This window comes from Xyrauchen texanus, chromosome 12 (genome assembly GCF_025860055.1).
Source record: "Xyrauchen texanus isolate HMW12.3.18 chromosome 12, RBS_HiC_50CHRs, whole genome shotgun sequence".
In the NCBI taxonomy this organism is placed as follows: domain Eukaryota; kingdom Metazoa; phylum Chordata; class Actinopteri; order Cypriniformes; family Catostomidae; genus Xyrauchen; species Xyrauchen texanus.
The window spans coordinates 9,725,701-9,744,020 of NC_068287.1; the positions used below are offsets into that span (position 1 = coordinate 9,725,701).

Sequence of the window (18,320 nt, forward strand, 5' to 3'; positions counted from 1 at the left end):
ATGAGTATTAGGCAGACTTTATAGATTGGTGAATCTCTATTATTTCAAATAAAACTGATTTAATTGAAAATACATAAATGTTCAGCTTTACTCCCCTTCTGCCCTTCCTGTGTTTTCTCCCTGACCACCTGTTGCTGCTCTGCTTCTCAGATGCCTCCTAAGAGAGACGAGGCGGCACTTCAGGAGGAAGAGGAGCTGCAGCTGGCCATCGCTCTGTCTCAGAGTGAAGCTGAAGAGAAGGAGAGGATGGTGAGACATATACCTCAAACGCTGCTGTCAACATGAAGCCTGAGGTGATGTGGTTGTATAATCCTTTGATTTGTTTGTTTACAGAAACATAAGACCACATACTCTGCATACCCTAAAGCTGATCCCACCCCTGTGACCTCCTCTGCCCCACCTGTCAGCACTCTCTACACCACACCCATGGTAAGAGACTACATGCATATAGTAATTAAAGCAATTAATTGAAGACCCTCATTTTGTATCTATCTTCAGTGGGTAAAATGTTTCTCTGCATTTCAGAACTCATCAGCTCCATCTGCTGAAGAAGTGGATCCAGAGGTGAACAAATGTTCCTATATTTTTTTTTTTAATTCTTTGATTGTTTTACATTTATGCTAAACCACTCTGCAGACACTTTATCCACAGAAGGCAGGACTTGATTTTTATCTTGATTAAATTGTAAAAATTGGATTGTGTAACATACCAGAATGGAGTCATACGGTTGAAAAGTAACAGGAATTTGTGACATTAACTGTAAAGAAAGCAGTTTGAGGCATAAAGGGTTTATAATTGATATATTGACAACATTTTGAGAACAATTATTTGCATTTGAAATAACGGTGCACCGGTCATGCACAAATAGTGCATTTTATTATCATGTTAACTGAAAAATAATCAAGTTATTTTTGAAAAGTGTTGTCTGCATATTTAAATCACATTTGCATTTTTTTAGCTGGCTCGTTACCTGAACAGAACTTACTGGGAGAAGAAACAGGAAGAGGCTCGGAAGAGTCCCACCCCCTCAGCTCCTGCCCCCGTTTCATTGGCTGAGCCTGTGCCAATCAGCCAACCAGTGGAGAGCCACGCCCCAGTCCAACCCATCAACATAGTAGAGGTACATGGAGCACTAGAAAAATGGATGTGTACATGTCTTCCTGAGAACATGGCTTCCTGTGTACATGTCTTCCTTGCTACTTTCCCTGATGAGATTCTTGTGTGACACCTCAGCAGCAGTATCAGAATGGCGAATCGGAGGAGAACCACGAGCAGTTCCTGAAGGTCTTGCAGAATGCCGTCACCACCTTCCTCAACCGCATGAAGAGCAACCACATGCGCGGGCGCAGCATCACCAATGACAGTGCGGTGCTCTCTTTCTTCCAGTCCATCAACAACATGCATCCACAGCTGCTCGAGATTCTCAACCAGCTGGATGAGAAGAGATGTGAGTCAGACATGTGTGCACCTTGTGAATTAGGATTATGATTTTTAATTTGAACCTTTTTGCACTTTATCAACATGCTGTAACATACTTGTGGAAGTACTTGTTTTAAATGGACTTTAGGCTTTAGTTTAATCCCTAAATTATGATTTGCTGCTTGCTAGTATGAAGTGGGTGTTATTAGGGGTAGGGACATATTATCCTAGAAAGTACTTTTAATTGGACAAAATTTTACACCACTGAGTGCAAGATCATTAACATTTTCCGTCATGAATCATGATCTTTTGGCAACTTTTACAAGTACGTTAAAGGAATGTTCCAGGTTCAGTACAAGTTAAGCTTGATTAACAGTATTTGTGACAATGGTGATTTCCACAAAAACTATTTTAGCCTCATCGTTTGTTTATTTAAAAAACCAAAAATGGTGATTACAGTAAGGCACGTGTAATGGAATTGAATGGGGCCAGTCCATTAATGTAAAAATGTTAAGTTATAATATATACGGTTTCAAAAGTATGTCCACAAGGCTGTATTTTTGCGTGACCGTACTAGGTGCAGCACCATGCACAAAGGCTGTATGCTGCATCTTATCAAAACTTTGCAGGGTGCTAATTCTAACCACAATTTACATGCAAGTGGCATGAGTGTTTACAGTGCATCCGGAAAGTATTCACAGCGCTTCACTTTTTCCACATTTTGTTATGTTACAGCCTTATTCCAAAATGGATTAAATTCATTATTTTCCTCTAAATTCTACACATAATACCCCATAATGACAACTTGAAAGAAGTTTGTTTGAAATCTTTGCAAATTTATCCAAAACGAAAAATGAAATAAGCGCTGTGGATGCTTTCCGGCTGCACTGTACGCTATGTGTGGGTGTATGCCCACAAACTGTGGATATTGAATGCTAATGAAGTTGTGCAAAATGCTATTTGCTACTTTCCGGAGAAATAGATCATTGCACTAAGATGCGGTCACTTTAAATTAGAGGTGTCAAAATTAACACGTTAATGCTTGTGATTAAAGTTAAACGCATACATTTTTCTTAATCTCGATTAACGCATTTATCATAAATATAGCATTAACACCGGTAAAAGGGCGGAACCTTTGCAATGTGTCCACCCGGAGTCATTGCAGCAACGGACACATCATCACAAATACACGCAGAATTGATTCAGTGTCAGTGATAATCTTTCAGACTTTCTCCAACCATCCATTCTGTCACATTCCTTAAGAACATCCTCTGCTGAAGTATTTATTGTTCCATATTTTAAACATAATTCTATGGGTGCTAGAGCTTTTAGTTGCTCTGCACCAAAACTTTGGAACTAATTAATATACATGTGTTTTTTAGGTTTACTTTGTATTAGTTTTTTTATTGATCTTATCTGGGACTATTTGTATGATTTATTGTTTTTTGTGTTTTAACTTGCTTAATTGTTGCTTTTTAAGCTGTAAGGTATTATTATAATTATTATTGTAATATGACGCTATTTGATGGAACTTGTGACAGAAATCAAGTATTTTTCAGCCTATGTAAGAATGAGATGTTTTTGTCTGCAAGCGCTTTTCATGTGGAGTTCAAAGTGATGCTGGTTCTGACATCCTGACCTGAATTAAAACATGGCTTCACAATTGCTGTAACAAAGTGGATAGCCACAGTCTATGGCTGATTAATATTGTGGAGGATGGGGGGTCTGGGTAGCTCAGTGGTAAAGACTCTGGCTACCACCCCTGGTGTTCGAATCCCAGGGCGTGCTGAGTGACTCCAGCCGTGTCTCCCAAGCAAACAAATTGGCCCGGTTGCTAGGGAGAGTAGAGTCACATGGGGTAACCTCCTCGTGGTCGCTATAATATATATACCGCGGTGGATGGCGTGAAGCCGTGCTATATCTCCGCGGTAACGCACTCAACAAGCCAAGTGATAAGATGTGTGGGATGACTGTCTCGGACGCAGAGACAGCTGAGATTCATCCTCCACCACCACAAGGACTTAAGAGTACATTGGGAATTGGGCATTCCAAATTGGGAGAAAAAGTTGAGGAAGTGTTTTTATATATTGTGGAGGATGATGGTTAAGAGATTTAATGCCAATTGCAATGAAAATGCAACCTCTGTGGGGACTAGTTAAACAAGGCAAGGACACATTACGCAAAAGAATAGAAGACACAAATGGTCCACATTTCTATTCTTCGAATGCATTGCATTAAGCTCATTAACACTATTAATTTATATTGATGTTGCTTGACAGGAAATAGAATATATAATAGGATGCAGACTGTGCAATAACTGGAGAACCACCTCTGAATTAAATTACACATGACTCACCATGAGTTCACCAACCCACCTTGCCTAGACTTGGTTCATGCTTGCACGAATATATCACAACTTCGTGAACATGCCCACTGACATTCCACATAGGACGTATCGCATAGAGCTATGCTTCGTGTTTGGAAACCCCCCCTAGTTCAGCAGCAGTCGTTCACACCTCAGGATTTTAAAATGGCTGTAAAAAGATGTAAGAAGTGTAAAACTTTGCAGTGTAGCTTACTACTACCTCAGGAAATATAGCTTTATGAGTAGCTTCTACAACACTGCTGTGATGGTAAATGTGTTCTTCTCTCCCGTTCAGTGTACTATGAGGGACTTCAGGACAAACTGGCGCAAGTGCGTGATGCGCGGGGGGCTCTGAACGCTCTGAGAGATGAACACCGAGAGAAACTGCGGAGGGCTGCAGAGGAGGCTGAAAGACAGAGACAAATCCAGCTCGCCCAGAAACTGGGGATCATGAGGCAGAAGAAACAGGTGAGCTGTTTTTCTGTGGGATCTTATGCAGTTGACTCATGTGATGAGAGGAAGCTGACTTTGACTGGTTTCTGCAGGAGTACTTGGAGATGCAGAGGCAGCTGGCCATTCAACGTCTTCAAGAGCAGGAGAAGGAGAGACAGATGCGTCTGGAGCAGCAGAAACACACCATACAGATGAGAGCACAGATGCCTGCATTCTCTCTGCCTTATGCCCAGGTCTGCACAGATAAACACACATTTAACAAGTTTGTTCTGATATTCATAACTGATTGAAATTTTAATATTGTGATTTCCAGGCCTAGAATATATATATATATATATTACACACACACTGATCAGCCACAACATTAAAACTACCTGCCTAATAATGTGTAGGTTCCCCTCGTGCCACCAAAACAGCTCTGACCCCTCGAGGCATGGACTCCACAAGACCTCTGAAGATGTCCTCTGGTATCTGGCACCAAGACGTTAGCAGCAGATCCTTTAAGTCGTGTTAGTTGCGAGGTGGGGCCTCCATGGATCAGACTTGTTGGTCCAGCACATCCCATAGATGCTCAATCCGATTGAGATCTGGGGAATTTGGAGGCGAAGTCAACACCTTGAACACTTTGTCATGTTCCTCAAACCATTCCTGAACAATTTTTGCAGTGTGGAAGGGTGCATTATCCTGCTGAAATAGGCCACTGCCATCAGGGAATACCGTTGCCATGAAGGGGGGTATGTGGTCTGTAACGATCTTTAGGTAGGTGGTACGTGTCAAAGTAACATCCACATGAATGCCCAAGGTTTCCATGTGTAACAGTCACATTAAGTCCTCTTTAAAACCTGAACTTCATCAGAATGTCGATTTGTGACCCCTGATCTGTAAAAGCTTGATGCAGCACAACAAATGGTGAAACAGAACACCTCCAACATGACTCTACCCACCCTAGCAACCGGCCAATTGGTTGCTTAGGAAGCCTGACTAGTCACTCAGCAAGCCCTGGATTCGATCTTGCGACTGCAGATGTGGTAGTTGGCCTCTTTACTTGATGAGCTACCTAGGCCTCCTGTCAAAGCCAGCATAAAGTTTTTCAGCAATTTGTTCTACAGGAGCTCTTCTGTGGGATCGGACCAGACGGGCTAGCCTTCGTTCCCCAAACGCATCAATGAGCCTTGGGTGACCTGTCACCGGTTCACCGGTTGCCCTTGGTTGGACCACTTATGGTAGTCACAAAACACTGCATGCTGGGAACACCCCACAAGACTTGCCGTTTTGGAGATGCTCTGACCCAGTCGTCTAGCCATCACAATTTGACCCTTGTCAAAGTCACTCAGATCCTTACGCTTGCCCATTTTTCTGCTTCCAACACATGAAATACAAGAACTGACTGTTCAAATGCTAATATATCCCACCCCTTGACAGGTGCTATTGTAACGAGATAATAAATGTTATTCACATCACCTGTCAGTGGTTTTAATGTTGTGGCTGATCAGTGTATGTATTTATATTTGTAGTTTTGCTCTGCTGTCAGATATTTAGTTGAAAAGATGCTCTTATTGACGCTGGTTTACATCTGCTATAAAGATACGTTTCAGGCGCTAAATACAGCTATATACATAGTCAAAAAAGTTTTTATGGATGATTTACACATAACTTTGTCTTATAATTCATGAAGAAGGACCAAATGGTCCTTTAAAATAGGCTTGATTTTCTACATGCAAAATTTTCAGCTGAAATGTCACCTGGACATTTTCAAGAGATTTCCCTGTCAGCATTCACCCTTTTTATGTTCTGTTTCTTCATGATGTACTACTATTTGGTGCTTTTAGATGCAGTCACTGCCTCCTAATGTGGCAGGAGGGGTGGTGTATCCCCCCACTGGTCCTCCCAGTTATCCAGGCACGTTCAGCCCTGCTGGTTCAGTGGAAGGGTCGCCCATGCATGGTGTCTATATGAACCAGCCTGGACAAACAGGAGCTGGTGGCCCATACCAGGCAATGCCTGTGTCAGCTACAGGTGAACTAATAATTTACTAGATATCTTTTCTAAGGTCCAAGAAGATCACAGAATCTATTTTATTTTTTATTAAATGCTTGTAGAGTTGATTGTCAAATAGGGCTGAAACAATTAGTAGACAATATCGACAATAGACAATTGTCATCAAAAATTGCTGAATAGTCGTTTGATGTTATTTTACGTATTATGAGATCACATTAAACCCTAATGATGATGCACAAGAGCAGCACTGCAGTTCAATCCTGACTGTGGAGAGGAAGAATTAGATCACAAAGTATTGGGGAATTATACAAAAATACCAAATGAGTAAATACAGAAGTACTCTTGTTGTGGAATAAATGGAGTCAGAGCTCTTTAAAGGAAACACCCCGGCGTTACATCTTAAATACAGTTATATTTAATGCGTTTCAGCTTTATTAAAGTTCAAATTATACGGAAGCAGATCATTTAAATGACTTCAAACTCTAAAACTGGCATTTCTCTGTGCGGTCAGCACCTCTTCTATGAGTTGCACATAGTATCCTGATCTGAGGGGGGGAGATTGAAACTGCATCCAGCTGATACACACTCTGTCACGGGGACGCTCATCCCTCGAGCATGCATGCTTAATGCAGATAGATTATAAAGTGATGGCTCGTGACTTATTATATGCGTCACTGTGCATTTCTTATCAGGAAGAAAATTGGCAATACGAGATGGGGTTTGTTTTTTTGTGAGTTAAAGATGGATTGATTTTGTTTTGTCTTGTTTTCCAATATATGTATATATGTATATATCTATCTAAAACTCCTTTAAACAACATACATTTACTTAAGCAGCTATAATGCAGAAGAAAATGTTTTATCTGAGAATGTTGAATATTATATTAAAAATACAAATATTTTAAAATGTCTAAAAATCCTTTAAAAAAAGATACATGCACCTTTTCTTTAACTATTCTTTACTGAATAAAATATTTTTTCCCTTTATTCAGTGAATGTCATTTAGAGGTATTTTAAAAGATATTTTGATAAGGTATTTTTGTTCTCTATTGTTAGTAAGCACATTTAATACAACTAGTCAGGTCACAAGCTGAATAATCGGTTAAGAGCTAATGATAATCGGTGCAATAATCGCCAAATAGTTGCAGCCCTAATGTCAAACCATTATGTACTGTGCAGATGTTTTTTGCACTTGGGGAAAAATGGCGTAAAGGGAGAGTATATTTTCAAAAGTAATGCCATGAATACTTTTTATTTAGCAATTAGACAATTAAAGTGCATTAGACATAAAAAAACAAAAATACAATTCCAGATAGGGATGTGCACATCTAATTGGTTAATGTAGTACTCGTTCAACTAGTGCAAACGCTACTCGAATATTGTAATTTGATTTTCCTTTGTGCCTTTGCCAATCATGGGAAATATTAATACCATCTGTTGCAGGACTTCTGGTTCTACTTCTGTCTATTCCATTTACCAAATAAATATTTTCTGTTGACAGACACACTAAAGATTGGTTATTTTATATCTTCTTCTTAAGACGAATGTTTTTGTGAAACATCTGTTGTGCCTAAGATTTTAACACTTTTGTTTTTTGTAATATATTTTTAAAATATTTATTACAGTAATTTCTCTGCTCTGTCTTTTAGATCCCAACATGGTGAACGCTTACATGTACCAGACTGCAGGCAACAGCGGACAGCCTGCCGCTCCAGGACAAGCCCCTCCCACAACCACATCTGCCTATACTAATTACCAGCCCACACCCACACAGGGATACCAGGTCAGTTTTGTTTAGGAGGTTTTTCAAGTAATTTGCAGTGAGTGAAATGTTAATTGTGGAAGTAAATGGTTATGTGATTGCTGGTTCTTTCTGTAGAATGTGGTGTCTCAAGCTCAGAGTTTGCCCCCTATGTCCCAGGCTGCCCCTACCAATGGCATGGCCTATATGGGTTACCAGCCATACAACATGCAGGTACATCAAACAGTAATAAGATCAGTCAATGTGGATCACCAATTTAATCTACTACTATTGTTGCTATACACTGAAAACCCTAATAAATTGACTTGATTCAATTAAGGGAGCAAGTTGGAATGAACTTAAGTATTTAAGTTAAGGTAACTAGACGCAAGTAGACTTAACTCAGATTTGCTATTTACATACATTTGTGGTTTCTACTTAATACATTTTATTGAATGGACTCAAATGTAGGTCATACAATAACAGATGATTCTAACTTACTATAGTCATTAAATAAACATATTTCTCCACAGATATGCATTGACACATGTACTTCAGTTGCACATACACAAGGAGAACTACAATAGTTTTAAAAGGGTCCAATTGGCCAAAGGTTACACAGATCACCATAACGGTGACATCACACAAAACATATATTTGCAACAAAACAACATAAATAATACTACAATAGAGCTCAAACCCCTATGAATTCTTAATTAAACAATTCAAAATTATTAAAATATTAGGATCAAGGATCACGTGAGCGCTAACATCTCCCATATTGGCTGTCGCTCCTGAAAGTCGCTCTTCATTTGCATAAAGTTACACATTTCTCAACGTTGTCGTGTCGCTGGACACACCCACATCCGGTCGCCATCGCTCAATGTTGCCGGAAGTCGCCAGCTCTCATTGAAAATTATTGAGATGAGGTGTTTTGTCGGTGCGTGTCGCTGGTAGTGTGAACGCAGCTTAACTTGTAAAGTTTGAAGGCTGTTGTTAATTGCCATTACGTTCTTTCACAGAATATGATGACAGCTCTTCCAGGACAAGACCTCAACATGCCTCCCCAACAGCAGTACATGCATGGGCAACAGCCTATGTACCAGCAGGTCAGCCTTACTCCATAACAATTTATTGTTTACAAAACAGATGTTCAGAGGAGAATACCAACATGCTGCTTTCACTATTTCGGCTGTTTATACAGTAGCAAATATCAAACCTTCAGATTTGGCTTTTCTCAGAACAAAGTTCTCTTTTCTGAGCCATTTTTTCAATGACTTTTATCCAACAGGTCCCAATGTGAATTTTAGTGGATATATGAGTTCAGTTCCCCTCAAGTTCACACTGGTTTCTTACCAGAAAAACTAACTGTGGGCATATTCAACTTTACAACCAGAAAGTGTCTAAATGTTTTTTTTAGTTCACCCAAAAATGAAAATTCTCTCATCGTTTACTCACCCTCATGCCATCACAGATGTGTATGACTTTCTTCTTCCAAAAAAAAATAATGATTTTTAGAAGAATATTTCAGCTCCATACAATGCAAAGAAAAAATTGAATGGTGTCCAGAACTCAGAAGGTCCAAAAAGGACATAAAGGCAGCATAAAAATAATCAATAAGACTGCAGTGGTTAAATCCATGTCTGTGCATCAATATTTACATTTTTTTTTTTACAACAAATTCTCCTACCTTCCCAGTAGGTGGCGATATCCATCAAGTTAATCGCCAAAAACAAAAGAATGTGAAAGTGGAGATTTATAGTAAAACAAGGACTTAAATATTTCTCTGTTTCTTAGCCACACCTATCATATTTCTTCAGAAGACTTTGATAAAACCCACTGAGTCACATGTATTATTTTATGCTGCCTTTATGTGCTTTTTAGAGCTTCAAAGTTCTGGTCACCATTCACTTGCATTGTGAGGTGAAATAATCTTCTAAAAATCGTAATTTGTGTTCAGCTGAAGAAAGAATGCCATACACATCTGGGATGGCATGAGGAGAAATGAAATGATGAGAGAATTTTAATTTTTGGGTGAACTATTCCTTTGTGTTTGTGGTATATTTCTTTTAAATAATGTCACTCGTTTTGTGTAATATTAAGACATTCATACATTTTGAAGTGTGGCATAAGGGTCCAAATACATGTTGGGTCAACCGTATTACCTATAATGTTCACAGTATGTACATTTTCCATATGCATAAGCAGGAAATAACAGTGTGTGGAAAAGTTTCCCATTTTTCAGTGTGCTTGACTTGACCTGCCATTGTTACAGCTGTGATTTGTAACTTTTTGGAATCATTATTGGGTTGATCTATCAAACGTTAAGAAATCTGGACACAAAATGTAATTGAAAATGCCTATATTTTTTAACAACAAATCGGCAGCACTTACATTTAAAACAATTCACATCCTATTTAATGTTTAAAGAAATATATATGTATACTGCACCATATTATTCAGATGTGAGCTGGTACAACTTTCCGAACAGAGCCCTAGTTTTACTATCATTCTTAATATTGTCTTTCCATGTTTTTTTGTGAACAGATGGCTCCCCCTGGTGGTCCACAGCAGCCATCACAACAGCAGCCTCCACAGGCTCTTCCAGGCAGTGCAGAGGCTCAGCTCATTTCGTTTGACTAATAGCTACTCGTATGCCTTTGCCCCACACTACATTCAACCTTCCCCTTCAGTTTCTGGGTGTATTACCCTGTACCCTCTACCTGCTCTCTCTTCACATTGTTTCACACTTATTGAAAATGTAGAAACATTGTAAAGGCTCCTGGCTGTCTGAGTCCCCTCTCCCTTCCCTGCCTCTTTACATGGAGTAGCAACGGATGCGCTGGTGGGCAACCTTTATCTTTCTACAGGGTGAATCTTAAAAAAACCTGTCAAGATCGTGCCCAAGTTATATTTCACTCCTGATAATCAAAAGAAAAATAATAGAAATTTTATTTCGCGTATTTCCCCCAAATTATCATTACCGTAATGCAAAAATAAAACACATTCTCATTACAGTAATACGGGGAAAAAAATTACAACTGATTTACACGGCAATGTAGTATTTGTTGTACTGCCTCTATTTTATTCCAATTGAACTGTAATCATTGTATTGCAGTGTACTTTACTGTAATGTAATAAATGACTGTTTTACAGGAATGAGAATCATCATTGATAATAATGGAAATCCAAAAACGCCTAAAAATTCAAACGTCCAGATGCATTACGGTAGTAAAAATGTGGGGTGAAAATGTATTTGTCATGAAAATGTCACAATATAAAAATCGTAATTGTCCTGAAACTAGGCTTAAATTTCTTTATGTAAAATATAGTTTATTTCTTTCTGTTTTGGGGTTAAAGGGCCTGGACAGGTTTTTGAGAGCTTGTTTTTCGCAAATGTTGTTTTTTCTTATAAAACAAAGCTGATGTGAAGTTAGTCAGTCGTACCATAGAGTTTAACTCAATATGAATCAAAAAGACAAGACATACCCATCCTTTGTCTCCAACAAGAGATGCTTGCAGGCGTAAACTTAATTTCAGAGGCGGCAGATATTGCGCACTGATCAAACAAAGCCGTTTTGTCACCCAAAAAAGAAAATTCTCTCATCATTTACTCACACTCATGCCATCCCAGATGTGTAGGACTGACTATCTTCAGCAGAACACAAATGAAGATTTTTAGAAGAATATCTCAGCTCTGTCGGTCCATACAATACAATTGAATGGTGGCCAGAACTTTGAAGCTTCAAAAAGCATATAAAGGCAGCATATAAATAATCCGTACAACTCCAGTTTTTAAATCCATATCATCAGAAGAGAGATGATATGTGTGGGTAGAAGCAGACCAATATCGAAGTCCTTTTTTTACTAATTCTGCTTCCTCTCAGAAGGTGGCGGAAGTAGAAGTGGAGTTTTATAGTAAAAAGAACTTCAATATTGAACTGTTACTCACCCACACATATCACTTCTCAAGAGATTGACTTAAACCACTGGAGTCTTATGGATTACTTTTATGCTAACTTGATGTGCTTGTTGGAGCTTCAAATGTCTGGTCACCATTCACTTGCATTGTAAGGAACTACAGAGCTGAAATATTCTTGAAAATTGTTTAATTTGTGTTCAGCAGAAGAAAGGGAGTCATTCACATCTGGGATGGCATGAGGGTGTAAATGATGAGAAAATGTATATTTTTTGGGTGAACTATACCTTAAAGAGACCTTTTAGCACAATTCACTTAGATATTTAAAACTCATCTGACACTCCAGTTCTGGTTTCTATTTGACAAATCTGTTGTATGCAATTATAGTAATGTTTCAAATGAACTGATGTTCTGCATTTAGGATTTGTTTAGTGGAATCCACACTAGTGATTTCTGCCGTATAATTATCAGCCAACGATTATCAGTAACTTTACAATCATATCACCAATTATTTTCTTTTTTTATTAAAAGGCCTTGCATGCAAGTTTGCCAGTCAAACACTCTGTAGTCATCACATCTGTTTGTCTTTACAGTTTCAACTTAATCAGGGGTCCAAGCCTGACGTCTCAGAACTCTTGGCGGACTTTATGAAAAAATTGATCTCAAATTGCGTTTTCTGAACTAATTCATTGCATTTGAAAGTTGAGCACCACATCAATATCACACAAAAGCCAGTCTGTTTTTTTAACAGTGAGAGTTAGAAGTGATGACTGCATGTGGTTTTGAAGAGACAGACAGCTTTTGGATGAAAGTGAACACTGCATGTTTGTAACATTCTGATACACCGGACTTTAACAAATAATCTAATTTTAAGATCATATTTAATAAATATCTTGTTCTTATATTGGTCATACATTAGTGAAACATTTTCTTGTCTCTGAAAGTATGACGTGCAAAATAAAATAATGTCAATGTTTATTTGTGTGCTTGGCAGAATTGACTGATTAATAAGAAATGAAACCGTAATGGCTGTAGAAGTGCAAAATGTGATCCTTTCATAAATAACGGGTTTCTTTGGGAACCATGTTCTGGATCTGTGTTCTGGATCAGTGTTCTCTAAATAGAGTTCCTAGAGTTTTCTGAAGACAAGACATTTGTTACACTCAGGCATCTCGATCAAACAACACGTCAAATTAAAGTATGAACAGGATTTTTTTTTTAGAGGGCAAATATATATTTCTCTCCCAATTATGTTTGTGTACATTAAATATGATTAAGGCTGCAAAAAAAACAAAAAAAATTCTCACCATTCGTTCCATTCTTTATTTCTTTCCAAAATGTGTCTAAGTACATCAATGTATGGAAGGCCCCACTCTGGATTCCTATGACAAAATTGGTGTTAACAGGACAAGAAAGACAGTAGTTGTATGTAATGTACTTGAGAATGAATCTACGTATTGTCTTCAATGGTTAACAAATGCCAATATACGTATCTTGAACCTTGAAATAAAGGAAAATGAATATTGCAGTTGGGGAAACCCACATCTTCCGTAAGGTCTGGTCCAGTTCTTTGTTGCTGATGGGGGTGATTGTTCAATTGATGCCATATGGCTGAGTGAGAAAATGTATTGCCAGATGGCTCCCTATCTTTAGTTCATGGCTATGAATGTATATACTGTTCATCAAAACACTGCAAGCAACATCCCAGTAACACAACTCACTCCATAAGTAACTAGGAGGCCGTTCTGTTTCAGTATTTGCCCAGATCCTTTGAACAAACCCTGTGGAGACAAATTTATTTGAATTTGTTTAACTTAAACAGATTTTAAATACCAATGTACATATAAAAGTAAAATAGGTACATCATACTCTAGGGATAGTTCACCTAAAAATGAAAATTCTCGTAATTTACCCTCATGCAATCCCAGATGTGTACGACTTAATTTTTTTCTTCTGAACACAAATTAAGATCTTAGATCTGTTGGTCCATATAATGCAAGTGAATGGTGACCAGAAATTTGAAGCTCTAAAAAGCACATAAAGGCAGCATAAAATTAATCCATATGACTCCAGTGTTTTAATCCATGTCTTCAGAAGTGATCCAATCGGTTTTGAGTGAGAATTGACCAAAATAAACTCTATAACTTTTTCAACGTACATCTTGACATTCGCAGTCTCCTCGGCAACCATGATTGCAACCATGAACCATACACTTTTATAGTGCTTGACCCATGTGCACTAGAAAGTGGAATCGAGCTTGAACTCTGCTGAGGAGACTGCTAATGTCAAGATTTATAATGAAAAAATTGTTACATTTTGGTCAGTTCTCACCCCAAAAGCAATCGTATCGCTTCTGAAGACACAGATTAAACCAGAGTCATATGGATTACTTTTATGCTGCCTTTATGTGCTTTTTAGAGCTTCAAAGTTTTGTCAACCATTCTCATTGTTCAGATTTATAATGTTGAAATCTATTTCTAAAAATCTTAATTTGTGTTCAGTAGAAGAAAGAAAGTCATAGACACATCTGGGATGTCATGAGGGTGAGTTATGAGAGAATTTTCATTTTTGGGTGAATATCACTTTAAACACAAAAGGATACACTTTAAAGCATCTTTACACCGCTCTTTCCCACATAAGAATTAAGAAATGCCATAAAAGTAGTTGTGTGCTATTGACCTTTTCAATGATGTTCTGAAAACAATAACAGGAATTACAATTCTTCTGCACGTTTCAGTCCTGAAGCATTTCCTGTTGCAGCATTTTTATAACCAACAATTGTTAAAACAAAATCAAAAAGCACAAACACAATAAATGCAAAAGTGAAAATGAACAATGGAGTATCATTACCGGATCCTTAAATTAAGACTTTTCTTAAAGGACATCAAAAGTTTACCTGATGTGACTTATCCAGGTGTATAACTGAAAGTCAGTAACTGTAATCTGAATACAAGAATTAAAAATTTGAAAATGTGTTACATTACTTTTTGAACTGTAAACGTAATTAGATTATAGTAATGAATTACTTAGTAATTAGATTACACCAATCACTGACAAAACTGATTACCTTTTTCTCCTTTTGTGTTCCATGGGAAAAAACAGCAAACATGTTTAGAATGAACTATTCCTTGAATACCACTCAGTTCCAAGTTTCTCTAACTTATAAATCTGTACACAAAAAAAGAAATAATGCTAATCTGAATATGTGACTTGTACCTCTGTGGTGCTGAAGGTGCTGTATTGAAGCAGGTTGATTGCAATGATGATGTCACAGGAACCTTGTGAGAGTCCTGCCCATTTTTCTCAGAGCTCTCTGGTGTCCTGATGCACAGGCTCCAGCACTGTCTTTGCCTTAGTGGCCCCAATGTGAATGGTGAATATTTAAAATTGAGTGTGAGAAATTGCAGGTGACAGCCCAAAAATGCACCAGAGTTTAAGGGAGAGTCATGTGAGTCATACGGGAACAATAAGAGGATGACTAATAATGAATGAATTGTGATGATCCATTTTAAAATCTGCCCATTTGCCTAACATCAATGTATTTTCCAGTTTTTAATAGGAGCCTCTTTGAAACAGCATACTGCTACTAACTGTATATTCATTCATGTGTTATATAACATGTACTTTCATCAATGTTCTTATACTGTATATGGCAGAAATTAAAATAACACACACTACAACAACTAAGCTATTTAGTGATGCCCATAAATAGATTTTCATAGAGTGACTGTTTGTACAAGGTGTAAATACACTGTTTTTGGCGCGAAACTGTTTTTGGCGCGAAACTGACCGCTCGTTTCGGCGCGAACTGACCACTATAAAACAGGTGCACACACACCATATCCTCAGAATTTCTTCCTTCAAGACAGCGATTACCTCTTGTCTCCAAGCCCTCTACCTTCGCCGTCGATTCACACCAGTCAGCGGACGGAATCTTCACAGCAGAGAAGAATCTCAGCTCCCCTGCAGTGCTCCGGCGAACATCACTGCGCCTCGCCGCTTTACGCTTCGCTGGTGAACGGACCTCAGCATCCTGATTCTCCGCAGCGCATCGGCAGGTGTAGAGTATCCTTTTAAGCAAATACTTGTGTTATAAATATAAATGATATAAGTTATATAAATATAAATCTGTATTTATATTTATATATCTAGAAGAGCCACGTGTTCGCGTCTTTTTCAAGATGTCGTTCCGTAAGTGTTCCTTGTGCGAGAGACACATCCCGCCGTCAGACAAGCATGAGAGCTGCGTTTTCTGTCTGGGCCGCGCCCACGCAGAGTCGGCTCTCATGGAGACAGACTGTCCTCACTGTGAGGACATGAGTCTCAAGTCGCTTCGCTCACGAATCGCCCACGTTCTAAGGGACGATTCAGCTTCTCGCGCCCTCCCACCAGCCTCTTCGGTGATTCCCGAGGGTTCACACGAGGGGGCACGGCGGGGCCGCGAGGTCGAGCAGGATGAACTCCATGCAATGGCAGTGCTTCAGGTATTCCAAGCGAAGCTCCTTAGATAAATGGACGAGCAAGGCTTTGATGCGGAGACTTTTAAAGAGCTTCGGGCCGCTACAGATTTGGCGCTGCGCGCCACGAAAGTCACAGCGCAGGCCATCGGGAAGTCCATGGGTAACCTGGTCATTCTGGAAAGGCATGTATGGCTGACACTCACGGAGATGAGTGACAGAGAGAAGACATCTCTATTGGCTGCCCCAGTGTCTCCAGCCGGCCTCTTTGGCGGCGCAGTGAGTACGTTTGCTGAGCGCTACGTCACGACTCAGCAGCAGTCACAAGCCATAAGACACTTCATGCCCAAACGGAGCATAGCGCAGGTGACTCGCCCCCGCTCTGTCTCAAGTCAGCGCCCGGCTAAAAGACCCATGCCCGCTAACTCAGTGCCTGCACCGGCCCCCACCGAGCCACCAGTGAGGCCATGCAAGCCTTGGCCCAAACGGAAGCAGCCATATCAGCGCCCACCTCGCGCCGACAGGAGGAATTCCCCCGCGCAGCGGAAGCGCTCCTAACGGGCGCAGCGCTTTGAAGAGGAAAATGGAGCCCGTTGTTCCCTCCAGTGCTCCGAAGAAGGCTCGATTGGAGACACAGAACCCTGTTCCCCACCTCCCCACTGCTGTTCGTCGGGAGAGGAATATTGCTGTTCAAAATGTTTTAAAAAATGTTGTTTCTGTGTCATATGCAATAAAAAATGCAATAAAGAATACAGCACTCGTTGCAAATGCACGAGATGCTCATACATTCTCAAAAAAGAGCTCTTTTCCTCTTCAAAGCACACACATTATGCACAACCGCTTCCCTGTGGTAAGCGACGCATTATATCATACGGTGAGCAAACCAAAGTGCCCTCTGTCCCATTACGCGGACGCGTGGCGAGCCCTAACGGGCATTTCAGAATGGGTGCAAAAAACGATCGAACATGGCTATACGATCCAATTTGCTCGCCGGCCACCCCGTTTCAACGACATTCTGTCTTCCACGGTTTCGTCCGAAGACGCGCCAGTGTTACGAGCCGAAATACACAATCTAATCGTGAAAAACGCGATAGAGATTGTGCCAAATTGTCAAGCACAAAAAGGCTTTTACAGCCGTTATTTTCTTGTCCCAAAGAGAGATGGCGGACTTCGGCCAATCCTGGATCTGAGACATTTAAATCGCGCACTTATTAAGCGCCCATTCAAAATGATTACTCAGAAACGAATTCTATCGCATATACGCCCACACGATTGGTTTGCGTCGATAGATCTGAAGGATGCATACTTCCATATCCAAATTGTACAGCACCACAGGATGTTTTTGAGATTCGCGTTCGAGGGAACAGCGTATCAATTGAAAGTCCTGCCCTTCGGACTGTCTCTGGCTCCTCGCACATTTACGAAGTGCATCGATACGGTGCTCGCCCCTCTGAGACTGAGCGGCGTACGCATATTGAACTACCTCGATGATTGGCTGTTACTAGCACAATCAGAGGCTCTGTTATGCCAACACAGAGACTTACTGCTTCAGCATCTAAACAGCTTGGGCCTCAATGTAAACTGGGCGAAAAGCACGCTCTCTCCCAGCCGAAATATCTCCTTTTTGGGAGTCCGCCTCAACTCCACGGCGGGCGCGCGCACCTCACGAGCGAGCACGTTCAGGCCATTCTACAGTGTCTGTCTCAGTTCAAACTGGGTAGATCACTTCCTCTGAAGCTGTTTCAGAAAGCATTGGGATTTATGGCGGCGGCATCGGCCGTCATCCCATTAGGCCTCTTACACATGAGACCACTTCAGTGCTGGCTGAAGCGCCGTGTGCCACAACATGCTTGGCGCCAAGGGCGCATGCGTCTCACTATATCCCGCCGCTGTATAGCTGCATTGGTACAATGGACAGCTCCTGCATTTTACCAGCGAGGTGTGGCACTGGGGCAAATTATGAGGTGGA

At 40.0% G+C, this 18,320-nt stretch overlaps 1 protein-coding gene across 4 annotated transcripts in view; it reads left to right on the forward strand.

The window, feature by feature from the left end:
• LOC127653403 (hepatocyte growth factor-regulated tyrosine kinase substrate-like) overlaps positions 1–13,442 on the forward strand; it is a 35,358-nt gene extending 21,916 nt beyond the window's left edge. For 2 of the 4 annotated variants that reach the window (XM_052140078.1, XM_052140080.1), the window contains exons 10-21: positions 151–249; positions 334–429; positions 526–564; positions 959–1,120; positions 1,234–1,447; positions 4,080–4,252; positions 4,330–4,470; positions 6,067–6,253; positions 7,884–8,017; positions 8,114–8,209; positions 8,998–9,084; positions 10,523–13,442. In XM_052140078.1, the coding sequence (XP_051996038.1) occupies positions 151–249; positions 334–429; positions 526–564; positions 959–1,120; positions 1,234–1,447; positions 4,080–4,252; positions 4,330–4,470; positions 6,067–6,253; positions 7,884–8,017; positions 8,114–8,209; positions 8,998–9,084; positions 10,523–10,618 (1,524 nt within the window). In that variant the 3' untranslated portion in view covers positions 10,619–13,442. The remainder of the gene's footprint in view (positions 1–150; positions 250–333; positions 430–525; positions 565–958; positions 1,121–1,233; positions 1,448–4,079; positions 4,253–4,329; positions 4,471–6,066; positions 6,254–7,883; positions 8,018–8,113; positions 8,210–8,997; positions 9,085–10,522) is intronic. The other 2 variants (XM_052140079.1, XM_052140082.1) reach the window with 1 other exon arrangement.
• The last annotated feature ends 4,878 nt before the right edge of the window (positions 13,443–18,320 follow it).